The following is a 23,572-nucleotide window of genomic DNA, read 5'->3' as shown; positions in this document are numbered from 1 at the left end:
CGTGGCGCACAGATCTGACCAACTTCGTTGCGAGGGCGACGGATTCAAGGCTTCTGAGCAGAGGGTAATGAGATCCGTGGGCTTCGAAGTCAGCATTGTCCTTGGCTAGGGAAAAATAATCTTCTTGATAGGCATGACTGGACGCCACTGGCGACTTCATACCCGTGGCAGAGGTAAATCTCATACACGATACACAAACGAATAGCAGCTAAAGCCCATGTATAATCCTAGCTCCAGCACATTGCTCCCTGATAAGCGCATTGATTGAACGAATGGATGTTGCGTTACTCGTGTATGCCTCCAAAGCCGGTCTTTCGAGCATCAAAACAATAAATTATCGAACAGTCCCAGAAATATGGATTTGCTGCGGTGAAATGGTTTAATGCAACGCCAGATGTGTGATTGAGTCCAGAACTGCCCATTGAAGGACGGTGTGCGGAATAGTTGTTCGCAACCTCACAGTAAAATAATCCTGACGATCCACATTGCCTTCAGTCGTGAGAGGAAGAAACAACAATACTCCGGGATACAGACTCAATTCTTGCATGTCCAAGTGACATCCGCAGTTAACAAAGTTATTTGAAAATTATATAATATAGGATTGCACATCCCTCGCCTTTTGCGCCATTGGCGCATCTAGCGCGCATTGCGCTACTTGCGCTGAGAGCGGGCTATTCTCTACCTCAAACTCAGACTTCTAGGGCATGCTATTTTACAAACAAAATTGCACAAGAACAGGCAGAAATATGTACTTGAAATGTGAACTAGAAGACACTTTGTATCCAAATGACTCGACTTGAAGCTTCTTCCATTCAATACCTTACTTACACAACTCACTCTTTGACCCACCTTAGGATCCTCTCCCATATCTTTACTCCATCATGCTCCAAGCCCGCACTCGCAACCAACCCTGCCTTCTTCTCATCATCCAATCCCATATAAGCAGGTGTGGTTTCCACGAAGTTCTTCGCCAAAGCAGCATTCAATTCTGGATGGCCTTGAAACGTTATTATGGTATTGGCCTCGTTGATAAAACTCTGGCTCCCTTCCGCCAACGGCACGAATCCCTTTGCAGGACTCTTGATTTCCCTTCGATGGAACTCGTGTATGTTCAACTTCCCATCTTGTGCGAATGGAAACATCTTCTTTCCTTCGGGTGTGAGAGTAATTTGATGTACTCCAATTTCCGGCCCATCCATATTCCCAACCTTCCCGCCGAAGGAGACAGATGTCGTTTGATGTCCCCAGCATATTCCGACGATCTTCTGCTTCGGATGCTCGGCGACTGTTGTGTTTAGGTACGTCTGCAATTTCAATACCCATGGATCAGAGCCCATTGGATCTACGGTTCCTCCAGAGAGGACGATCAGGTCGTAGGCACTTAGATCAGGATGGATCTGTGCAACGATGGGGTCGTAGAAATCTATTGTCGGAGTTTCGAAGCTATCGATCGAAGATGCAGCAGCTTCGAGAGCAGATATGAAGGAGTCGCGTATCATCGGCGTGTTGGGTGATGTGAAGCCATTCATTAAAACGGCGACCTTGAGATTGCTCATGGCGGACGATCAATTGTTCTTCCACGATACTGTTGCAATTGCTCCTTGCGCATTGTTCGCAATTAGTCCTTACCTGTATCTCTTAAAGAATAGTCAAAGGTGGGACTATGAATAGTCATCTGTTGGTCCTCTTGAAGAGAAAGTGGGAATGTCGACCAAAAGTGGGAGATTTTCGGGCATTCCACCGAGTCACGTGGATACAACAATTTCACTTCGCCTCACTTCAGACAGAAACTCTTCCTCCTTTCAACCCAGCCCAGCGGCTCGGAAGTCTGGACCTGCACGAACTCCAAGCCATTGCATCCGCCGTATATCAAACCTGCAGTCAGGTTGATGTAAATGCTTCCATCAGATTTCATTGGTGTCCACTTCGGGCTTTCCCAAAACGGGCAACAGAATCCCTCGTTTTGCCAAGCATCTTATCAGCTTGGTATCAAGGTTCTGACAAACATTTGTTGCAACATTTCGGAGTTCTCCCATAAGAGCTTGCTTGAGTTTAAGCACTAGAACATGGAATCTCGTTGCCAAGTTGCTTGGCTTTACGAAAAGAGTATGGAAAGTGTCCACTACGATAAGAAATGTTCATTGAGCGCCGGCGAAAGGGTTCGAAGTGAGATCCACTGTGAAGGTGGGATGGGTACAAAAGGGTACCTCCCTTCGTCGCGCTTTGCGCGCCCTGCAGCTTGAGGTAAACAGGTAGCTTTTGTTGTCACGAGTCTGAGTACTTGAGTTTCCTAAGATGAGCACTTCGGTGAGTGGACGTCCTTCTCTGTTTAACAGCGAGCCAATGTTAACGGTCATAGCCCAGCTTCAATACGTCTGAGCCTAAGGGCGGAGATCCCCTTCTTGTCGATGTAAATGCTCAATATGCCGGATTTGAGTACCATTACACGTATCTCATTTTCTGCGGTTTCATCGTCTGGTTGATCATCCCTGGAATTGGTCTTCTCTATGGCGGACTTGCACGTCGCAAGTCTGCTCTAGCCTTGCTATTTCAGAGCTTGATGGTTGCTGCAGTCACCACATTCCAATGGATGTTCTGGGGGTATAGCTTGGCTTATTCTCGAACGGCTGGACCTTTCATTGGAGACCTGGCGAATTTCGGAATGAAAAATGTTATGGCTGCTCCAAGTCCTGGTAGCGCGGTCATTCCCGAGATCGTCTTCTGCTTATACCAATTGTTGTTCTGGTAAGCAATTTCGAAACATGTGTATACTCAGAGGCTAACAGACCAACCAGTGCTTGCACTGTACAGATCGTAATTGGTGGTGCCTTCGAACGAGGACGTATCATCCCATCGCTAGTGTTCGGTTTCTGGTGGGCTACAGTCGTCTATTGTCCCATTGCCTGCTGGACTTGGAATAGCAACGGATGGCTCTACCAGCTCCCATCTCTAGACTTTGCCGGAGGTGGACCAGTCCACATATCTTCAGGTTGGTCGGCATTAGCTTATGCGTTCGTCCTCGGCAAGCGCAAGCACCATGGCGACAAGGCTCATGGAAAACCTCACAACACGACCCTCGTCTTCCTCGGCACAATTCTGATCTGGTTCGGATGGTTTGGTTTCAACGGTGGCAGTACGCTCAATGCCACTGTCCGAGCTATGCTGGCCGCTTTCAACACAAATACCGCTGCTTCAACGGGAATGATTGGATGGGTTATGGTTGACTACATCAAGCACAGAAAATTCAGCGTTGTGGGAGCATGCGAAGGTGCCATTGCAGGACTCGTCGGTATTACTCCTGCGGCAGGTTTTGTTGGAGTCTGGCTTGCTGCAGTAATTGGATTTGTCACTGCAGTTGTTTGTGCTTTACTTCAGGACTTGAATGAGTGGCTTCATCTCGATGAGGGTCTTGAAGTTTTCAAACTTCACGGCATTGGTGGCATGGTGGGGAGTTTCTTGACTGGGATTTTTGCTTCCGAGACCAGTAAGTGATCAGAACCCAAAAGCATTCATGAAAATTTTTTAATTCTTCAAAAGTCAGCATGCTCGATGGCGCGTCTTCAGCACCGGGCGGTATCGACGGCAACGGAATCCAAGTCGGCAAGCAATTTGCCGAAATTACTGCCATCTCAGCCTACTCATTCATTGTCTCTTGCGCTCTTCTCTATATCTTGAAGTACATCCCCGGCATGCACTTGCGCGTTGACGAAGACGCCGAAATGAAGGGTTTAGATCTCGACCAGTTCTTCGATGAGCAGATTGGTGACTGGGGCATGTTCGATGAATTGGAAAGAAGGAAGGCGGAGCTTGAGATCAGCTCGCCCGGTACCCCTCAAGTACAGGAAATTCAGGAACCAGTTGGTGCTAAGGACGCTGAGAAGAAAGCGTAGGAAAGTGAATTGGTGAATCTGAGGTTAGCAACACAAACTGTAGAACAATATTGCCTTATGTCCCAATATATAATATACGGTCGATGTGACAAATGGGGAAGTTCAGAGATCACTCCTGCCCACTCTCATTAATTGCCTGTGATACGACGCGTACATAGCTTATCTTACAAGCCATATTTTTGTATCTCAAGCAACATGGATATGAGAGGAAAAAGCCTTGACTCGAGCAAAATGCATTTTTCGAAGCGGAGGTAATACCTAGTCACGTGGCTATAAAGGCGCCCTTGTTTAGGCGAGCATAATACGTAGCTATCTCAAGTGTCATTCGTTTCTATGTTATCCACCGATTGCACAGTGTTGCCGATTAGTTCAACATGTAGTTTGGCACCGATAAATCCCAGAAAAGATGAGGCTTTGCTGCTGCGTTGAGCGACGTCCTGCCTGCAAGGCTGCTTCTCGGAGGTCCCATTCCCAACCGCAACTTTCTTCTTGAATTTTCTTTTCTTTTTTTCACTCGCAGTCTAATTTCTCAAAAGTGCAATAGATGCGTCTACGATCTAAACTGTTTAACTAAATTGGTCTTTCTGTTAGGATCCATCACGTGAATGTACTGATCTTCTCGTCAAACCCCGAAAGCTCAAGGCCACTACGATCAATCATCTCTCACCTCAAGCACCAAGCCAAGTCGTCTACTGTCTCAAACCAATACAACCTTAAACGCCCAGCCGGTATCCGACATCAGATCCAGCACCTCAATCGAACGAGTCCCCACACAGGCTGTCTGCCAACCTCAAGTGCTCTCCCGAAGCCCCTCCTTGCTTCCCCCCTTCAACCATCAGATGATCAGACAACCTAAATCTCAAATCCCAACGACACCCAACGGGATCCCGAAACCACGCAACGCCAAGCAATCTCTGGATCAGACACCCGTCCCCAGTTTTCCGACGATGCTGAAACGCGACCCTGTCAAGCTTCCCCAGACTGAAGCAGGGGTCGACAATGATGTGACAGCGGCACAAGCGGTGCTTGGCACTCCCGAGCTGGTGGATCTGATACTAGCTTATTTGTCACCGGCGACGTTGTTGAGGTCTTGCGTGAAAGTGTGTAGGGTGTGGTGGTATGTGATCTCGAACCCGTCGCTGAGTTTGCAAGTTGCATTGTTCTTGCGACCAGCAGAGGGTGGGGAGTTGGTGTTCAATGACATATTGCCAAAATGGAGGGTTGAACGTCCAGTCGTAAATCATTGGCATTTTCCTTTCGAAAATGCTCTTATTCCTGTTCCCATCGACGAGTTGGGCTGGAGAAAGAACGAGGAGGCATGGGAGAGAAGCGAGGAGAGGTGGAGCGGCATGTTGATCTCTCAACCGCCTTGCCGTGATATCATTGTTGTCACTACATTCAGTGTGAATTGGGAGCTGAGGCCTCCTCTATTGCAGTATTTGAAGATGGAGAAAGGATTGACGATCGGCTTGTTGAGGAAAAAGGTTGAGGATTGGAATAGAAAAAAGAGGACACTTTTAGATAGCCAGGGGCGAGTGACACACGAAGAGAACAGTGTGATGGAAAGAAAGGTCTTCTCTATAGGGGATATGGAGAGAGCATCAGGACGGTTGCAGCCTAGATTTGGGCCATACTTCTTGAAGATCGTGACAGAGACGATGTCGGAAAATGCTGACGACGTTGATGTGTTTCATGGGCCTGACTTTAAAAAGAGAAGGAAGATAATGAAGAAAAAGAAAGCAATCTTAGGGCGGATGAAAGAGAGAATAAGTCGAGCTTTAGGAGCAGTATTGAGGAGAGCTCGAGGATAATCAGAGGTCAAGATTAATTACTAACTCACATCTCATCATGAACGATCCCTACTCTTTCCTGTCCAGGAACACTAGGCTGCACTTTCCCCTGCACAATATCCATCACAAACCCCTCCACGCTTTCAGCAGTAATCTTCTTTCCTTTCGCAAACGGAAATACCTGGCCATACATTGGATTAAACACCGATACAACAGGCGACGATCCTTTCGCATGACCCAATGCAGGTAGCATATGTCCATACTCCACCGCATCAACGGTCACGAAGCTCAAGTACTCTTTGTATTTCTTCGCTACTGGTTTTAAGGGAGCTTTGTATGCATCTCTCTCCGCTTCTGTTTTGGCGAAGAAATAGACGAGGGACTTTCCGGCCTTTATTCTGTCAGATACCATTAATGTATGCTAGGAAGAAAATGTTACCTTCATGTACTTCATCTCATTCCTTCTTGTGAATTCTCCAATTGTTGGTGCAGTGGCTGTCTCGATGAACTTCTCAATGGCGTCGATTCCAGCTTCGCCCGAGAGAACTTCCTGTTCCCCTTCTCCAGGTCTGAGGCACACAATACTGGGAAGTGTAATGCCAGCTGAGTTGGCTAGGTTTTTGTCTGTAGCAATGCCGAAGGCATATTTGTCGTGGTTCTTTGATGCCAAAGCTGCGAAAGTGGATTGCAGGTGGTGGTCTTCTGGTGTGGTGTATGCAATGAAGACGGTCTCGTCTGAGGATGTGAAGGTCGTGATGTTCTTTTGGTTTACGAGCGAGACGGTTGGTGCTACGGCTCGGTGTAGGAATGGAATGATTCTAGATCCGTTAGAAGACGAGATTTTGGCAATGAATATTTGCTGACTTACTCAGAAGATTTCCTCGGACCTTTATATCGCATGCTGCTCTCGCTACCTTTCAGAAGTCGAATGGCAGGGAATGATACAACATCATATTCTGCACATAGATCCGCTTCCGCTTTGCAATCAATACTGAGGAGATGTTGGTTCGTTTGCGAGGTTGCTGAAATCCATTCTGCTTCCAGTGCTTTACTGGCTTCTCTACATTCGGTTGTTAAAACAAGTTCAGTGTAGACTTTGAAAAGTACCTACGTCTCAGGCTAGATTGAGAAATATAAGATTACTACAACAGATAATTTCGAAACTTTCGGAGCTCAGAATGTGCTTACATTGACAACTATGCAAGCTATTAATTTTCCTGTTCACGAAGAGGAGAAGCTGTGAACTTACAAGCTACCAAAGTTATGCTTGTCTCCCTCGTCAATGATTGGAATTGTGATTTTGAGACATGATTCCATCCGAAAGCCGTTCTTGCTGCGATGAGATCAAGAATGCAAATGAGCAAGTTTCGTGGCAACATATTGCGCTATCTTCGATGATCGTCTGTGGGGTTTGACCAAAGTGTGGGGTAACTCTAATTTCGAGAATTTTGGATATTTTCCGCTGAGTGTGTGAACAAAACTTATGCCACTCGAAAGATAAAGAATTCAAAGCATTCGCAATAAATCAATAAAAAGACACAAACAAATTCAAGACTCTTTTGACTCAAGAAATCAAACTCTGGTCAAGACTCAACTTGTTGATGCGATGGAGTTCGGCATGCGAACCATCTGAACCGAGAACCCCTGTGGCTTAAGGAACAGGGGTTTCAGACGCCCAGGCGCTTGGATTACAGGGATTGATGGTCAGTCAAGCTCCTGTCATTCTACATCGTGGAACCATTTTGCTTCACAATGCTGCAACACACCTTTTGCCTCAATACATCCGAGTCTCACATTGGTGCCCTGACTCGGATCAGATGATCTGATTGTTGAGAGGATGGGGTTGCGGCATGATGTTTTCTCGTGCATGGCGCTTCAGATAATGATATGATTGATAGACCATGGTGAGGGGAGCTTCGGCTCGGTCATTTCATACGAGAATGTTGGATGATGAGTTTGCTTCGTCGTTTTGTTCTGTCTTTCTCGATTGTGATGCTGCAAAAGCATTCACAACATTGTCCTCTCAATTACTCGTTCATCATGAAGTGCAGCAGCTTCTCGGTAGTTTCGCTCCTGACAAGTATTGTCAGCTGCTCTCCAGGTCTTCAACAAGTCCCCTTGAAGGGCAAAGAATGTGTACATCCACCATACACAATCCACCTCTTCTCCAAAGCACCCTTGGTCATCTACATTTCGAACTTTCTTACAACAGACGAGAGGTCACATCTTCAAGATGTCACGTAAGAACACTCTTCTTGTGCAATAGGCAATGAATTGACACCAGTCAGGAAAGGCACTTTTGCCAGATCAGCAGTCGCCGACGAATCTGGGGAAGAAGGTCACAGACAGACACGCACATCCCAATCTACAACAGTCCCTCGGGATTCCATAGTTCGTTGTATCGAGTCGCGAGCCCTAGCTTTCCAAGGCTTCGAAATACCTCGTTCCCACCTCGAGCCGCTGCAACTCGTTCAGTACAGCAGTGGAGAAAAATATCATCTCCACACTGATTGGTTCGAATCTCCAGAAAGGATGACTTCCGAAGTTGGAGGCAATCGACTCTCATCGTTCTTCGTGTACATCGCAGCAGGGAACTTGACAGGAGGAGGTACAAATTTTCCCATCCTTAATGCGCCATATGACGAGAGATGGTGCGAATTCGTGGATTGTGATGAGCCATGGGACAATGGAGTTACTTTCAAGCCTGTGCCGGGGAATGCTGTGTTCTGGCAGAACTTGAACGAGGACGGGTCAGGAGATCCAGCTACGATTCATGCAGGACTACCTGTGACGAGCGGGTCAAAGCTTGGAATGAACATATGGACGAGACAAGGTCCGCTGAGTGAGAAGTTTAGAGGAAGGGATGAGGAGACTTGATGGATGAAGGAAGCTAGGAGATTATCAGGCCAACCCATCAAGCATGCCATATGAAACTTTAATTGATACAGAATGTACAGTAGCACGTATGCGCACTTCCTAACGAGGAAAAAATAAAGGACCCCAAGCCAAGAGGATATACTGGAGGAATATCATGTAAAACAAAAGTCCTTGAGATGCTAATGTGGTAAAGTCGAGATAATTGGATAGAGAGAAGCATAAATGCTAGTGATCGATCAAACGGACAGAGAAGATTGTTAGGTAGTAAAGGACCTCGGGAGGTGGTCTAAATAAGATACTTAACACGTGACCGCACTAAGTCCTCGCAGGTTTGAGCGAATTCTGGTCTCTTCCATTCGAAACACTTCCTCTTCAATTGTCTCCAAGTCGACGAAAAGGCAATACGTGACGCAGTTACTCTTTCTGCGTCTCTGCATCGGACTCATCGACGATCACGGTAAATATCACTCCCTTCTGTCCCTATTGGCTGCGGCATGTTGTGGCTCGGGGCAGCCTCGAGTGAGGCTTCATGGCTGGCAGACTACTACATCCGAGTTATTTCATGCTCGACAGCCTATCTTCCATATTGGTCCGATATCTTTCATATATTCATAAGTTTTTCTCTCTTCTACCCAACAAGTTCTCGTCTCGCCGCCTGATCCGTTCATTGCTCTCTTCTCCCAGCCTTACGATACTGTTCTGCGACATCGACAGCATGGCAGAAGTCCTGGGCGTAGTGGCTAGTGGAATAGCAGTTGGTCAAATCGCTGGCCAAATTACAGGGAGCATTATCAAACTTAAGGGATATTGGAGCCAGATCAAAGAGGCACCTGCCGAGATCAGCCACCTCTTTCGAGAAATCGAGTCCTTCACTGTCATGCTACAGCACATGCAAGACGACCGATCACAGCAATCAAATCTACCGTCTTCAATACATAACATCTGCATTCAAAGGAGTTTGGATTTGTGCCAAGAATGCGCGACGGAGTTGGCTGGCTTGGTCCATGATTTGGCTATAAAAGTACAAGGGAAGAATGGCTGGAGGAAAAAGGTGGGATCTACTAAAGTCGTGCTGAGAAAAGAGGACATCAAGATTCTGAAGCGAAGATTAAAGACTGCAATGGGAATGCTTTCACTGTCCTATCAATTTCATACCAGGTGAGTTGAATTACTTTATTAGACAAGAATAGTACTAATTTGCGTAGTGCAATGATACAACTCCAGCCAGACATCATCATGACGAGAATCGCAAATCACCTCACCACATCGCAAGTCCTCAAACCTTCAGTACGCGGAGAGCAGCCACAAGAGAATAGCACAGAGGAGACATGCTATTCAGGTTCGAGAAATCTGGTTGCAACACAGTATGACAGCTGGACAAACTCTGTCCCGTGGATGAATATCGTCTTGGGGCATTTTCAATATTATCACAGACAACACATGCGGCGAGGAAAATGGCAGGAGACTATTTACGCCACGTATAGATTACCCCAACTGCTTTCATACTATCAGTTTGCTCTCTGGGCAATTCATCCCTTGTCAGGGTGGTGGTTCAGGTTCGATGTCCATCGAAGCGTGCCACAGAATAATCCATTCTTCCTGGCTATCAAGGGCGGTGATCTAGCAGTTGTTTAGAAGCTCATAAGAGAAAGAAAAGCATTCGTCACAGACAGAGTACACGTTCGTTACGACTACAGCGGGGAGTATACTTCCTACGAAACTACAGGTCTTCATGTAAGCCCCTAAAGCGCTAAATCGCTTCCAATCCAGGTGTCTAATCTGAGTCAGATGGCAGCACAAGCTGGTAATGCAGATATATGCAGTTTTCTACTTGCAGTTGGTGCTAGTCCACTGGCTCTAGATACAGATCTTCGGTACGTCAAGACCAATACTTTCAACGGCATGTACCTAAGTTATCGATGTACCCCAACATTAATGACGATGTCGCTGTATTTTTCACAGTAGTCTCTATGGATTGCGTGAGTCGTGGTAATTGCTTTCTAATAACAGCATCCAGTACTCCGCTCCATCGAGCTATGACTAGGGGAGGTATTTCAAGTTTTCAGAATAGCGGAGACTTGTTTGAAACCTGCCGACTTCTTGTTGATGCTGGAGCTGATGAAGTTCTCATTGATAACATGGAATTTATCACCGAGTTCAACGGATCATTATTGGCATTCAAATATCTTCAACGGCAGACATACCCGCCGTTCCACAGCATGCCTGCGGCTTCCAGGTTAGCTTTGGCAACAGAATACCTCGTCAATATAGAGGGTGGCACAATAGCCCTTTGCTGATTGAGGCGATTCTAACATCCAACGACACCATCGATCCTGAATTGATCGAATTGGCAAGTCAAGATGGACAGGAACTATTGCGTGTTCTTGTTGAGTGGTGGGTCCAGGCTTACCGTAGCCAACTCGAATATCGAACTAGCCGGAGAGTAGAGGATCCTGAGGAGGCTTTAGAGTCTTTAGGCGAGTCATTGGGCTCTCGACATCTTGAGAAGCTAAGGAATTCGCAACCATCTAACTGGAAGCGCCTAAATTGCGAATACCTAGTTCGTGTCATACTTTCTGCTAACTTTCCTGTTCAAAGATTCCACGTCCACTAGCAAACATTATTGAGCAAGCTAGTTTCCACCTTTGGTGAATTTTACTCAATCACTTTTTTCCCGTTTAGTAGAGGAATCGAGTGCCTCCTTGTGATACTAGCCGATTGGTTGAAGATTCTCAATGAATGCGGAATTGACCTGGAAGAATATGGCAGATGGGAAAGTGAGAAGTGTCAAAAAACTTACCAGTTTACTTCAGCAACTGTGTTCGACCGTCATGGTAATATATTCAGTGAGACCGTACACTACTGCGAGCTTAGACTCATCGGCTTCACCTACGGACCCCGACCCAAGGATTGGAAATTCTGGTTCTCTGAACCAAGTGATCCTTTCGCTGGAGATTTCTGGGCTATGGTTGAGGAAGAAAAGCCATTGCGTGACGATAGGGAGGATTTTGAGACTGAGCAGCTGTCTATGCCGGGATCATGGAGCGAAGACTTTTGAGACTTGCTGTCTTTCGATTCTATCTCGTCCTAAAACTACCTATCCGATGAGGAGGATTTTTACCTATACAATCTTGCTCCACTCGAATTTCACCTAGTATACAATATCGATAAAGCAAGACAATTTCTGCAGTATACCTAATGGGCCAATGGTCAGATGATTGCACAGGCACAGGGGGTGTCCACTTGCATTGTATCAAGAAAGCCCTAAGCTCCGATTGCCATTATCTTCCTCTCACATGTGATAAAATATGCGTTCAAGTTTGGATGCCTAGTAGTTCAAGTATTGTCTGCCGGCACGATACACTGTTCCGCAGCACATATCCGTTCATCATCGAACCAAAATGCGCGTACCCGACCAATACGAGATTGTCGTTGCAGAGCTACACAACTTGACTCCCATCTATAACTTCACTGACTCTGCTCCTTGTTATACAATGGGATTGGGCATATAATTCGATGGCAGCAGTTGTTCATCGGAATCACAATTTCCCTGCAATTAAATCCTCGGCGAGGACCTCGCAATGCAATTATTATTCATTTCCGCTCTTCTTACTCTACTAGCCTGTCGATCGCCTCTGGATATGAACAAGTTCAGCTCAACGCTACCTACTAAGTGCTCCTATTCCAATGGCGCCCAATTCAACTGCGGCTTCACTTCCACCAACACTACGATCGGCAGCCCCGATTACCTCACATGCAATCAGCTTTTGGGAGGCCCAAACAACACCGAAGAAGTCGTTTCGCAGAGTATGAAGTTGCCTAATCAGGGTATCTCAAGTGATTAAGATGCCGTTCACGATCATTTTCTGCCCGTCATCTAAAGGATGAAGCCCGCCGAGTACATGCGTTGCTTTCGACAATCAGGGAGGGGCTGATGAATCTTCGAGACAACTTGATTCCGAAAGACAAAGCTGGGTTTCCAAATGAAGGGTCTTCAAATGCGTCTTATTGTTGGTATTTTTGCGCGAATATTTGGGAGGGTTATTCCTGGAATCATTCGATGTGGAGTTCTGGCGGTAATGAACCGTGGGATACCCGTTGCGAGCCCGCAGGTGTGAAGAGGGTGTCTGTATCTACTTGATTTTGTGGTTTGCAATTTTAAAGCCATATTGAGGCCAGCTTGAAAAGTCTACTTAACATAACACGCGACTCAACAAAGCAAATGGCATCTTTAAAAAAATTTCCCATGCTAAAATGGCGCGTTATTCCTAAAGCGCAAAATCATTATTTTCCCTCTTGTCCCCATAATTTCATTTGCTAAGGCGATGAAAAGATTTACTTCCAGACTCCAATTTTCACTCTCCATGCCAAATGTACGTAATCAATCTAAGCCATCTTTCACAAGTAATTCTACTTTAAACTGATTTTCCACCTCTCCACTCTTGACGCATGCTTCAACCAACAAGCCACAGCAAAGTGAGAATGAAACACGGTTCAAAGCTTCCCATGGCCAGTGACATCTACACCTATCAGCATTAAAGTTATGGGCTTTGCTATAGTGGTAATATTCCTCCATAACACTTTCGAAGGTTTCGTCTGTACCAATTTTTGTGATATCTAACCACAATTTCCACTTGTGAATATCTGCTATCATAACGAAGCGACCTCTGTTCTTCTCTACGTTGTTGAACAGGAGACCGCTGTACTCGCCACTGCAGTCCACCATGAGATCTATACATGTCTCAATCTCAAATAATCCAATATGGCCGTACTTTCGTCGAACCTTACCTGGGCTACAGTGCTTAAGGCGGAAGCCCAACCTCGAAGCAGCTTCGAAATTTACTTGAAATTGGAACCCGGTGCTTTGTACCGTCTGGCGATCTCGGCCGAACAGACGTGGAACAGCAGATTCGATGGATATCGTCCTTGGAAGAGGTATCGTTGCATTGCGGTCGAGCCTGCGAATCATTTCCGTGCTCCGAACTCGGCGATATACATCATCACGGACATTTTTGAGATATATAGCAAGTCGGAAGCCACCCAGACCATAACAGTTCAAGACTGCAGCCACGTTCCCATCTCCAAGGCTCATTAGGGGAAGACTAATACGTAGACCTCTGTTTGTCATCAAGAATTCCAGTGAAGGTTGCTTTCCAATAGAGACATAATTACAATCTTGAAACTCTGCAGGAGACCGTGCGAATGGCCCTCGTTCTACTCCATTTCCCTGCCAATTAAATAGAGAATGATCAGTCGATGTCTTTATGAACTCTTGCTGAAGTCGTTGGAATGCCCGCGCGCCTTCGCTGTACAATAGAGGCATGTTTACACCAAGCAGCCCGAGAAGACAGTATGCAATGTCTTCTTCTCGTGTGGTTTCTCGGCCAGCAGCCCATGACATGATCTGTGCCGCACTGTATTCCCCTACAATATCGCGGAAGAGTATCCTTTTAGGAATGCCAGTGATTCGAGAATTGGTCAAGGTTAAATTAGATCTGGATATGCGCTGCCATTCATGGTTGTAGAAAGTCAAATCCTTCGGCGCTAGAAGTTCTTGCAGTGTCCATCCTCGCTTGAACCATCTACTGTGCTCCAATTCCGAGTCGCTCTTAACATCCGACAAGTATACGTAGCAGATGACAGCATCCTGATACCATCTAAACATCGAATTTATTGCTTCTGATAACTCGGTGCTGTTTGCTTTGTCAATGCAACATGTATCCACCCAGAAATAGTGCAGATCATCGCGAGCTGCCTGTTTTCCAATCTTTCTGTACCCGATCTTCGTCTGGCCAGTACCTTGCAGCAAATCTTTGATACGTGACCTCTTCATCATCTGCTCCCCAAGTATGCGAGAGTATCGCATAAGGAGGGACCTCGTGGACAAAGTCCTTTGAGAGGCTGAACTGGCCGTTGTCCTTCAACTCCAGAAGACGCATGGTTGCGCGAAGTAACGAAAGTTGACGCTGTTGAAGATCTCAGCCACCAAGGTATGAAGATGACTAGTAGCTAATATCGATTGACCAGATTAACATCATTCGAATGTGTTCACAATTTGTGGGTTTCGTGGCTATTCTCAACATACAGGATGTGCTGTCAAGTGCTGTACGAGCATGCAGTATTACCTCAAAATCACGGAGGCGCTACAGTAGTGACCTAGGGGAGAAGGCCAGATGATTTACTTTTAGCAAAAGTAAAAGAGGCATGTAAATTGAAATATGCATTAATGGAGACTGTAATCAGAGCGCGTTAAATATATGTTGGGCCGACTGCAATGGAACAGATCAAGTGTCAAAATTTAAGTCAGAAAGTAAAGAATAAATTGGTGGAGACCTCAAATATGATCAAGAATATGTAATGAAAGAAATCGAAAACAACCATTTGGGCCTGATTGAAGAGCCATACTGATGCCACAAAGCATAGCCTCAAGAGCAAGCAGCAACACTCGGCACATTAGTGCAAGAACCATACTTCTTTCCACCAGTAACAGCCACGTCGGACCAAGTCCAGTCCGAGCAACCTGAACTACCACACGTGATGACCACATCGTAACCACTGCTGGAGACTGCACCGGTGCCGACGATATTCTTGATGGTAAGATCGGTGATAGGGACGCCACTAGTGGCAGTGCCTCCATCGAGATCGCCACCGTCGTAGTTCTGCTCGATGAGGATACCATATCTGTGGATTCAGGTTAGTCAACGAAACATGGATGGACGAGTTCGTCCTGGAGAGAGCATTGTGGAGAGGCGTACTTAGAGATAGAAGATAGGGTGATGTCGTCGTACTCGACGTTAGTGATGGTTCCAGTGTCGCCTTCAATGGCTTTGATGCGAATGCCTGTGTTGAATATTAGCCGTGAAGTACGTATTTGAGATACAATTCCAAAGTTTACCGTTGACCGAATCGGTCACTGTCGATGTAGTGAAGGACACCCCGTCCACAGTGTTGTCGTCACGGCCACCAACCGAGCCAATGGAAAGACCATGGCCACCTGAGCAGTAGCCATTTTTGAAAATGATGTTGGTGCCAGAATTGATTGCAACACAATCATCTTGGTTGTAGACAGTAGCGTATTCTGAAAGGAGGATTTCAATTAGTCGTGTCCTTAAGTGACGATTAGATTGAAAGGGCTTACCAATAGTAACAGTATCCGAAGAGCCAATATCAAATCCGTCCGTGTTCTTGCCCAACGAGTCTCCAGCCGAAGCATCAATAGTAATGTAAGCCAACTCGAGGTTGCTTGCACCATTGATGCTAAAGACTTGTACTGGTGGGTTGAGAATGGTAAGTGTTTCGATGAGTGAGTCGGTCAAGTCATGAGCTTGGAAGAACTTGGGCTTCGTCACGCCACCACTTCCACCCTCACCGTCCCAATAGGAAGCGCCATTGCCATTCAAAATTGAGCCCCCACTACTCTCACCAGCAACTTTGATATTTGTACCGCTGACAGCAAAAAGCGGACCCTCCCACTCGCTGTAAGCGAACGAAGTCTCCCCTTGGAAGATCACTGTAGTCTCGTCTGGGAGGTCCGTCACTGTAGCAAATTAGTACAATTACTGTGTTGAAGAGCAAGCGAGCAGGTGTGAATTTGTTCAGAAGGCGCTAGAATCGGCTTTGTAGCAAATGTTCAAAGAAGCACAAAGAACTCTATTGCTTACAGTCAAGTGTCTTTCCAGCCGGCACTGTTAGCGCGTCGAGAATAATTGTTGAACATGACGCCTTTGACTTGCTGGCTGAAGAATAGCCAAGTGATCCCGAGAAAGTACAGGTCGCAGCACGCTTCTCAATCGCGCGCTCTTGAAAGGCTTGTTCAATTTCACGTGGGGCGGGCGCTGCTGTAGGTCTTGGAGCGGGTGAAGCTACACATGTGGCAGCTAGTAGCAGCGTTCCTAAGACTTGGGCTATAATCTGCAACATAGCGTCCGGCTGAAAGCTTAACTGAAAGCTTGCCTTATCCAGGAGCCAAGACAGGGCCAATGTCTTGGTACTTATACTGCAAGCAGTCCAGACTTTATTGCAAAGGATACTGTTGCGGGGTAACAAGTCGCATCTACACTGTTACTCTGTGGTCCAAAATCCCATGCCTTTTCTTGAGCGGGGATAATATGACTTCAGGAGATAATATTTCGCGTCTTGGCACTTTTTGACAACCTTTTCAAGCATCGTGGGTAGATTGATTGGACGCATGATTTGAAGACCGTTCGGTACTATTCTCCGAACTTCCCTTTCCTCCACAAAGTTCGGATATTTGACCAGACTTTGGACAGAACAGTGGGAAATTTCAGGACGTATTGGATTTGAATTAAATGAGGCTCCAAGAACCCCTCTTTTACACTTTATGAACTCGGAAAACACACTCGGTTTAATTTCGTGCTTGAGATCCTTTCTCGTGTACAAATCCCAAAAATATACATACGAAACATAGATATGAGCAGCGGAGGAAGAATTGATTCCATCACTGATGTCTTACAGCGACATCTCTGTCACTAGAATATAACAATAACGCCATGGCGCACAGTGTCCCGTGATACATGTTGCCAAGTCCCCTTTGCATGCCAATGCGGGCATTTTATTCTACACCACTCGGCGGCGGCCTTGGCAGTACACCACCTTGCATATTAAGGGGAGGTGGGACAGTCTTCCTGAGATCCACTGTCACCAATTCAAGATTGGTGGTGGATACTGAAATCTCCGCTGAAGAAGATAAATTATCCGTGAGGAGATAAGGTTAGTCCGCAATCACACAGGACAAAAAGGGGTGCTGTCCCTGTCGCACGTGCTGAGAGCCAATTAACCGAGGCTCTTAGGGGCAGTACAACACAGCATAGAACCCCTAATACGGCCGAAAACCTCTGGGCTTCAGGGTCTCTCCACTATAAATTATAGCGCATATGGGCCTTGAAACCCGGACCCCAAGCGACCCATACTGGGCTCTACAGGTGGGCTTTTGAGGATATACTTCAATCTAACACTACTTCAAATCCCTGACCATGATCCTGACTAAATCTAGCCTTCTGATGAGCCGCCAATTGTCCCAGTTCTTACGGTGCATTCACAGGCTTCCATTCCTGAAAAAGGTGCCAATGCGCCCACCAGGCCCTTCAACAAACAGTCTATTTCTATCACTCCACTAGCTAACAGCAAGAACAGCACATACTTCGTACCTTCGTACTTACTGATAACTGACTCTGCTCCTTTCCAAACAAATGAAACCAACAAATAAATCCAAAGATCCCTCGAAGTACCGGTATGTAACGGTCTCGCCTGACTGTTGGGTTTGTTGGCTGTTGAGGTGATAAGGGATCAAAGGATGATGAATCGAAAACTATGCAATCTCGTTACTAATAGCTTGGTGTTAAGAAACTATATTTGAGTTGAGCACGAAGCTCCTATCTACTTGGAAAACTATCTGCTTATATAGAACCTTCCTGCTCAGGGCCGAGAGGGCCGCAGTCGGTCCTCTCGGTCTTCCCCCGAGGGGGCCGACCTCGTTCCTCTCGGTCCATCACGTGATCGCTGATCCCGTGCACCTGGAACCTTCCTGTTCCGAAGTATCTCCAACAAGCTCGCTTGTTGGGCCTATCGTGTTCCTTGCTTGTAACAGACGCACACGGTGCGAACGTGTGGTCAGCGACTATATTGGTTGTGTTTTCTACAGCAGCTCTAATTCTATCTAAGCTGCTGTAATATAGAGAGTGTGGCCAAGCACGTGCGCTATACCCGATTAGGTATAGTGCTAGGGAGACTAGCGCTCCCGGGCTGGTATTGCACGTGCCACCACAACGATCTCATCCAGTGCTAAGACCTGGTTATACCTCCATATCTACTCTATATTCCAACATAAATAAAATTTAATTAAAAAAATTTAAAAAATAATAAATATTAAACGATTATATATTAAAAAAGCGTGTTAAATAATTATTTATTATATAATTATTATAAATTATTATAATTAAACATATATTAAGAAATAAAAGAATTATCATTCTTAGTTAATGTAGTACTAGTTTAAAAGTATGATTTAATGCATAATACAACGACTTATTGACTAATAACACCTGTCATCAGCTAGTGGGTTCGAGCATTATATATAGCATGAGGTCAACCCTGTAGTTTTAGAAATCAAGTCAGTTATCACACGCGAATTCCAACAGCAGTGATGTTAACTTGGTCGTAGAGCACGGGAGCGGTTGAGAGAGAGAGGATCTGGGTGGCGAATTGTTGTTCAACTGCGCCGGAGAAATTATCGACTACGTATTGTGAGACTCCATCGAGAAGTGGGGTCTGGGAGATGGAGGAGTAGCTTCGAGTCCATTGTGTGTAGTTGGTTTGATTCACTGTCCCAGAAAGCATGTTGCGAAAAATGAAGCCCGCTGCATGATATCCCCTTTATTTGTGAGTTACTTCAAATCCGTATGTCGAGATTGTTAGTGTGGAACTTACATAAAGTCTCCGTAATTGTCGTCCAATGGATGTTGGGTAGCTCCCGCAGGTAGCAATGGAATCTGTTTAGAGACTCGGGATAAATCAATTTGCATCAAGCCGTTGATGAAGCTGATATTATACTCATAGGTTGAGTTCTGAAGAATGCATTGCAGAACATGTTGCTCGAGCTCATAGGGCCATGGTGAAGAGTTGTTGAAAGGCTCGATGGGATTAGTTGTGTTGATGATATATCCAATCCATAGCGATGGCTCCTGAGTGAAGATTCCGATCGTCGAGTCATTGTCAGCAGTCATGTATTGCCACTCAACTGGGGCACCCCACTGATCTTCTTCAACGTCCGTAAAAGAAGTGTAAACTGCCTGTCCGTTTGGGGCGAGTTGAGACTTGGCCAAGTTCGTATAGTTGCTAAGTGTGGAGGCATCTGCACAATCATACGATGGGCCCTTGAAAGAGATCTGGTATGAGCAATTAGCTCCTCCAAGACATGGATTGGTAGCTTGCAAAGGACCAAAATTCGAAAGAAGTGATCGTGTAGAAATGCGTCGAAGACCCATGGAAGGTTGATCATAGTAGGCGATAGAAGCATTAGACGGCATGTCATTGATGTAGGCCATACCTTCACGTCCATCGTTCACAGTGGCTGAGTCGGTTGGAGCTGAGATGCTGACTGAATCATCGTGAGTGAACTCTATGATCTGGATCCCATTACATATTGTGCTCGTGTTTTGGAGCCTGGTTATAGATGTCAAAGTCGCAGGAGATACGATGACCGAGAGGGGGAGTGCCCTATTGTGTTCAGTTAGCTGACTTGTACTGTATCAATCGGAGAAAGTAGAATAAATACCAGACCAAGCTAGCCAGGAGTGTTAAGATGGTGGCTTTGGTAATTAGATCAAAATTAAGAAAACCTGAAGGGTCGGTACATGCCTAAGCGAAGTAAGTTCACATCTTTGAGGTTTACTGGAAGCTTAACAAACCATGAAGATGCCATCAATGGTTGAAAGTCTGAACGGTCGCTTCTTCACAGTGACCTATCAAGATCTCAGCAGATTACCCGACATCTTCCAGACTATGAACTTACCCAGACTCTTTGTTTATAGGCAATTTCAACAGCGCCAGCCAAGCACATCTTTCCGAAGGTGCTGAGGGCTAGACCCCAGCGTTGTAGCCATTGTGGATCATGAACAAGATAGCCATGAAGTTTGGCATTGTATAAGTGGTGACCAACCATGACTCCGATTCCGACCAATGTCAGAACAACCATGCAGGTAGGAGAATACCAGTGAATGCCCCACTGAGTATGGTTATTCGTAGCTGCCGTGTTTCGATGTGCCCTTGACTTTGGCCATGATATGTTGAAAGAGGAAATGGACTTTGCCCACGTATGCGAGGATTGCTTCGTGGCATCAGCAGAAGCTTGCGATTTCTCATCCGCCAGAGACGATGGACTTATGCTTCCCACAGTTGTCTGGATCGTAAGTTTCTTTGGATTTCGCTCATCGTCTGCGTTATGAGGAAGTTGATGAATAGGGTCCTCGGGAATGTCAAGTTGAACATTCGTCTGAGACGTAGATGTTAACTCGATGGGAGTTGTAGCGGCTGTAACTGTGGATTCTTCGCTAATTTGTACGGGATAGACCTCCTCAGCGGTGTTCGAGTAGTTCATTCCACCGGTAGAGCTTGAAGGGGACGGTAGGCTAGACGTGATGCTAGCCATTCTTGGATACCTTTATCCAAGCTTGGGTCCTAAGAATTGAATGAATAGTGATTAGACTTCTGGCGCGGCGATTCTGTGAGGAAAAATGCGTTGATGAGACACTTCTTTTATGGCCTCTCTATTCATCATTAAAAGAGGCATTTCGAAACCAATCAAGGAAATCTTTCGGAGCCTCCATGCATCCCTTCACCGACTATGATAACCACCGCTTGCATTTGCACATCTGAACCGAATATGCTTCGAATAACTTCATAGTAAGTTGAGTAGGGCATTCTGATAGGACTGAAACTCAAAATATGCAGCCACAAGCTGACTGGCTGATGCAGAGGAGTCCGAGTATGGCAGCTGGTAGCTGGTAGCTACAGCTGAAGCCCAACATCTTGAATTTTGAGGCATCTCCAAGAAAGCTGCGACGAGGATGCCATCACATCATGCATCACATTCAGCGCCACTTGATAACGTGTAGATAAATGAAGCCAGGCATAAGTTAGGCAAACAAGCCATAGCCAGCCAACAGCACCTTTGCTGACTTATTAGTTACTATCCCAGCAGTAATTGAACAAGTTGCGTGGAAGCTACGCCTCAAAGCAAGAACGAAAATGAAAACATGCTGTGCAACAAGCCTCTTAGAATGTTGATTGACCAGTCTCGGGAAGTGGCAAATGGCTGGAATGTGCACTGAGCAGCCAAGGCCCCCAATCATGTGAAATGGGGCCAAAATGAAAGTCACAGGTTTTCTGGGCGCATGCGGGGGCGCAATCCTTCTCGAACATCCATCTAACCAATAGATGAAGATCTGAATGATATCGACGAGGTGCGGACTTCTATATCCCCGCAATTGCGTTATGCTGTGACCACGGTCCTAGGAATGAGGGCCACACCTAGGTGAAGGCAAGGAACAGGCCTCCCCAGTCCCGGCAAACGACTCATGCTGATTTGCTTACAATTGCATTATCCAAGCTCCTGGGAAGATTTTTCTATGCCCAAAGTAGGAGCACATGAAACTTATCACCACGGCTTAGGTTCACTTTACTGCCATGATGGAGGGCAGCAAACAATCTGCATTCTATGGCTTCTTATGAGTGTTGAGACAGGATGTGCCACTACAAAATGAAAAATTGAGTACTTTATCCGACTCAGAGAGTGTTGTGAGTGGAGGGAGCTGTAATGTATTCCAAATGCAACGCTACTTCATCAACAGTCAAACACCTCTAAACAGAGTGCGTTTGGCAAATCATCTTCCGTCATTTGACTTAGCTTCCAGCAGCAGTGTTTGAGATGGTCTCCTTAACAGTCTCCAGTGACTGCTGATACACGATGTAGAAATCGATGCTATTGGCGGGAGGACCATACTCGAACCAAGTGCAGCTGCAATAAAGTGGATAGTCTGCAAAACCACTCGCAGGATTGATGATGGCTTTCAACCAAGTTTCCTTTGCTTCCGTAGTAGGGCTAGTACCTGAGGAAGTCTGGGTACCAGTTTCGGCGATGGCAAATGGCAGGTCGTAGCCCTTAGCGTACGTATCGTAGAAAGCGCCATATGCTGACTTGAAAGTTGGGAGGTTGGTGGAGACGGGATAGAAGTCCATGCCTACAAGTTGAACGGTGTCCTTTCCTGGCCACCAAGGAGCAACTGGTTCGCTCGAGGTGTCGACATTGGGACACCAGTACATGAAGATTTTCTTGTCGCTCTTGACTGCATTGTACATATTCGTCCAAGCAGTTTTGTATTCGGCATAGTTGTCTTCAATAATTAGCATGGAAAAGAGCAATCATCGACAGAAGAAGACTACAGTATTAAAGAGCAATATTGGATAACTTACATCCTCCGGGATATTCTGGATTCCCGTTATTACCAGAACCCTTCACGACATACCAGTTCACTTCATGTGCAAATCTCAGCCAAACTGTAACCCCTTTACTTGTAAAGGTGTTCTTGAAGAACTCTGCCACAGACTCGCAAAGGCCCGGGGTAACGTCGGTCCAATTGATGGTGGGCATCAAACTGGCAATTAGAACTGCACCGGACTGAATGATATCACTAGTAGGGTACTGATCGTTCCCATTGTAGGAGCCAGAGTTAACATTCGCACTAGTGAGTTGCGAGTAGACGTTGTATCTACGAATGTTAGAATGTAAGTCTTACGGTAGATGAAGTGAAGGTCGGGACTCACGTGGCAGCTTTTTGGCCAGTGGATCCATTGAGAGAAGTCATGCTAACAGAAGGATCGTAATTAGGAGCGAATCCGAGGTAAATGTCCTTGTAGCTGATCATTGAATCTGCTTTGATACCCAACTTTTCTCCAACAGGGTTGGAAAGCTGTGAAATCTCAGTCGTTGCTCTTGAAGTTTCGAAAGGGATAAGACTAACCTTCTTAGCCAGAGCGTCTGTCGTTGTGTTCGACATGTTTTCTTTTGGATCTGCGGATTTTGAACAGAGAATAGAGAGGTTATTGAAGTTGTCTTGTAATGTCCAGCAATTGCCAAGGCATACCCAGCTATATATATATAGCAGCACGTAGACTTTGACTTTCACGTGTTGATTTGAGAGGGAAATTTGTTTGAAGTCGTCAGCCGAGGGGTGCATGTCGATCAGATTCGAATACCAACCCAGAAACGGTTTCGGCAGTATTGCGAGCAATAGGGCTGTAAAAGCGCAAACTACTTGCAGTAATGAGATGCAAGCACAGACTCAAAGATGATTCAAGAAGTATTGCGAGCGAATCGAAAGGCTAACAAGGCCATACAGTATTTGCAATAGTGAGATGTACATACCCGGTGGTACAGCATGTCAGCTTACTCAGCCGAAAACTCCTCGGCACAGTCTCCCATTGGCTGTTTAACATGAC

The 23,572-nt window shown here is 46.0% G+C and overlaps 11 protein-coding genes across 11 annotated transcripts; 5 read left to right on the top strand and 6 right to left on the bottom strand.

The window, feature by feature from the left end:
- Positions 1 to 833: 833 nt before the first annotated feature.
- On the bottom strand, positions 834 to 1,556 carry LY89DRAFT_719534 (class I glutamine amidotransferase-like protein; the record flags this gene model as incomplete). The annotated part of the gene is made up of 1 exon (XM_018218500.1): positions 834 to 1,556. The coding sequence occupies one exon, from the start codon at positions 1,554 to 1,556 to the stop codon at positions 834 to 836; it is 723 nt and encodes a 240-aa protein (XP_018070186.1).
- A 257-nt stretch (positions 1,557 to 1,813) lies between these two features.
- Positions 1,814 to 3,998, top strand: LY89DRAFT_618486 (methylammonium permease 3). The gene is made up of 4 exons (XM_018210838.1): positions 1,814 to 2,307; positions 2,360 to 2,745; positions 2,796 to 3,484; positions 3,538 to 3,998. The coding sequence occupies exons 1-4, from the start codon at positions 2,296 to 2,298 to the stop codon at positions 3,888 to 3,890; spliced, it is 1,440 nt and encodes a 479-aa protein (XP_018070185.1). The 5' UTR covers positions 1,814 to 2,295; the 3' UTR covers positions 3,891 to 3,998.
- Positions 3,999 to 4,837: 839 nt separating this feature from the next.
- Positions 4,838 to 5,701, top strand: LY89DRAFT_734977 (uncharacterized protein; the record flags this gene model as incomplete). Its single annotated transcript, XM_018219956.1, has 1 exon — positions 4,838 to 5,701. One exon carries the CDS (start codon positions 4,838 to 4,840, stop codon positions 5,699 to 5,701), a length of 864 nt encoding a protein of 287 aa, XP_018070184.1.
- A 12-nt stretch (positions 5,702 to 5,713) lies between these two features.
- Positions 5,714 to 7,320, bottom strand: LY89DRAFT_97094 (uncharacterized protein). Its single transcript, XM_018223542.1, has 6 exons — positions 6,930 to 7,320; positions 6,869 to 6,876; positions 6,792 to 6,799; positions 6,549 to 6,740; positions 6,120 to 6,498; positions 5,714 to 6,071 (listed from the first exon to the last, which is right to left on the bottom strand). Exons 1-6 carry the CDS (start codon positions 7,057 to 7,059, stop codon positions 5,727 to 5,729), a joined length of 1,062 nt encoding a protein of 353 aa, XP_018070183.1. The 5' UTR covers positions 7,060 to 7,320; the 3' UTR covers positions 5,714 to 5,726.
- A 400-nt stretch (positions 7,321 to 7,720) lies between these two features.
- LY89DRAFT_587234 (2OG-Fe(II) oxygenase superfamily protein) lies at positions 7,721 to 8,557 on the top strand (the record flags this gene model as incomplete). Its single annotated transcript, XM_018209416.1, has 2 exons — positions 7,721 to 7,920; positions 7,969 to 8,557. The coding sequence occupies 2 exons, from the start codon at positions 7,721 to 7,723 to the stop codon at positions 8,555 to 8,557; spliced, it is 789 nt and encodes a 262-aa protein (XP_018070182.1).
- A 375-nt stretch (positions 8,558 to 8,932) lies between these two features.
- On the top strand, positions 8,933 to 10,361 carry LY89DRAFT_97080 (uncharacterized protein). Its single transcript, XM_018223541.1, has 3 exons — positions 8,933 to 9,715; positions 9,763 to 10,291; positions 10,346 to 10,361. The coding sequence occupies exons 1-2, from the start codon at positions 9,087 to 9,089 to the stop codon at positions 10,190 to 10,192; spliced, it is 1,059 nt and encodes a 352-aa protein (XP_018070181.1). The 5' UTR covers positions 8,933 to 9,086; the 3' UTR covers positions 10,193 to 10,291; positions 10,346 to 10,361.
- Positions 10,335 to 11,073, top strand: LY89DRAFT_97073 (uncharacterized protein). The gene has a single exon (XM_018223540.1). The coding sequence runs from the start codon at positions 10,477 to 10,479 to the stop codon at positions 10,852 to 10,854; it is 378 nt and encodes a 125-aa protein (XP_018070180.1). The 5' UTR covers positions 10,335 to 10,476; the 3' UTR covers positions 10,855 to 11,073.
- A 1,865-nt stretch (positions 11,074 to 12,938) lies between these two features.
- On the bottom strand, positions 12,939 to 14,496 carry LY89DRAFT_697867 (HET domain-containing protein; the record flags this gene model as incomplete). Its single annotated transcript, XM_018216935.1, has 2 exons — positions 12,939 to 14,345; positions 14,383 to 14,496. The coding sequence occupies 2 exons, from the start codon at positions 14,494 to 14,496 to the stop codon at positions 12,939 to 12,941; spliced, it is 1,521 nt and encodes a 506-aa protein (XP_018070179.1).
- Positions 14,497 to 14,982: 486 nt separating this feature from the next.
- Positions 14,983 to 16,477, bottom strand: LY89DRAFT_783091 (endopolygalacturonase 4; the record flags this gene model as incomplete). The annotated part of the gene is made up of 5 exons (XM_018222650.1): positions 14,983 to 15,238; positions 15,313 to 15,397; positions 15,453 to 15,635; positions 15,696 to 16,094; positions 16,219 to 16,477. 5 exons carry the CDS (start codon positions 16,475 to 16,477, stop codon positions 14,983 to 14,985), a joined length of 1,182 nt encoding a protein of 393 aa, XP_018070178.1.
- Positions 16,478 to 18,694: 2,217 nt separating this feature from the next.
- LY89DRAFT_734971 (uncharacterized protein) lies at positions 18,695 to 20,723 on the bottom strand (the record flags this gene model as incomplete). The annotated part of the gene is made up of 5 exons (XM_018219955.1): positions 18,695 to 18,947; positions 19,004 to 19,792; positions 19,851 to 19,933; positions 19,984 to 20,037; positions 20,088 to 20,723. 5 exons carry the CDS (start codon positions 20,721 to 20,723, stop codon positions 18,695 to 18,697), a joined length of 1,815 nt encoding a protein of 604 aa, XP_018070177.1.
- Positions 20,724 to 21,789: 1,066 nt separating this feature from the next.
- LY89DRAFT_647838 (glycoside hydrolase) lies at positions 21,790 to 23,432 on the bottom strand. Its single transcript, XM_018211976.1, has 5 exons — positions 23,218 to 23,432; positions 23,095 to 23,144; positions 22,898 to 23,043; positions 22,547 to 22,842; positions 21,790 to 22,467 (listed from the first exon to the last, which is right to left on the bottom strand). The coding sequence occupies exons 2-5, from the start codon at positions 23,128 to 23,130 to the stop codon at positions 21,977 to 21,979; spliced, it is 969 nt and encodes a 322-aa protein (XP_018070176.1). The 5' UTR covers positions 23,131 to 23,144; positions 23,218 to 23,432; the 3' UTR covers positions 21,790 to 21,976.
- Positions 23,433 to 23,572: the final 140 nt, after the last annotated feature.

The sequence above is a fragment of the Mollisia scopiformis genome (genome assembly GCF_001500285.1).
Source record: "Mollisia scopiformis unplaced genomic scaffold LY89scaffold_14, whole genome shotgun sequence".
In the NCBI taxonomy this organism is placed as follows: Eukaryota; Fungi; Ascomycota; class Leotiomycetes; order Helotiales; family Mollisiaceae; genus Mollisia; species Mollisia scopiformis.
The sequence above is the reverse complement of the archived record's forward strand: the minus strand, read 5'-3'. Positions and strand labels throughout refer to the sequence as shown.

Excerpts from the sequence above, each read along its gene's own strand:
- LY89DRAFT_97073 (XM_018223540.1), top strand. The coding sequence starts at position 10,477 with ATGTACCCCAACATTAATGACGATGTCGCTGTATTTTTCACAGTAGTC.
- LY89DRAFT_97094 (XM_018223542.1), bottom strand. The coding sequence starts at position 7,059 with ATGTTGCCACGAAACTTGCTCATTTGCATTCTTGATCTCATCGCAGCA. Across the intron at positions 6,499-6,548 it reads GGTCCGAGGAAATCTTCTGA|AATCATTCCATTCCTACACC; the intron begins GTAAGTCAGCAA and ends TAACGGATCTAG. Across the intron at positions 6,072-6,119 it reads ATGAGATGAAGTACATGAAG|GCCGGAAAGTCCCTCGTCTA; the intron begins GTAACATTTTCT and ends GACAGAATAAAG.
- LY89DRAFT_647838 (XM_018211976.1), bottom strand. The coding sequence starts at position 23,130 with ATGTCGAACACAACGACAGACGCTCTGGCTAAGAAG. Across the intron at positions 23,044-23,094 it reads CAGACGCTCTGGCTAAGAAG|CTTTCCAACCCTGTTGGAGA; the intron begins GTTAGTCTTATC and ends GAGATTTCACAG. Across the intron at positions 22,843-22,897 it reads ACTGGCCAAAAAGCTGCCAC|ATACAACGTCTACTCGCAAC; the intron begins GTGAGTCCCGAC and ends TAACATTCGTAG.
- LY89DRAFT_97080 (XM_018223541.1), top strand. The coding sequence starts at position 9,087 with ATGGCTGGCAGACTACTACATCCGAGTTATTTCATGCTCGACAGCCTA. Across the intron at positions 9,716-9,762 it reads TCCTATCAATTTCATACCAG|TGCAATGATACAACTCCAGC; the intron begins GTGAGTTGAATT and ends TAATTTGCGTAG.
- LY89DRAFT_618486 (XM_018210838.1), top strand. Across the intron at positions 2,746-2,795 it reads TTATACCAATTGTTGTTCTG|TGCTTGCACTGTACAGATCG; the intron begins GTAAGCAATTTC and ends CAGACCAACCAG. Across the intron at positions 3,485-3,537 it reads GATTTTTGCTTCCGAGACCA|TCAGCATGCTCGATGGCGCG; the intron begins GTAAGTGATCAG and ends ATTCTTCAAAAG.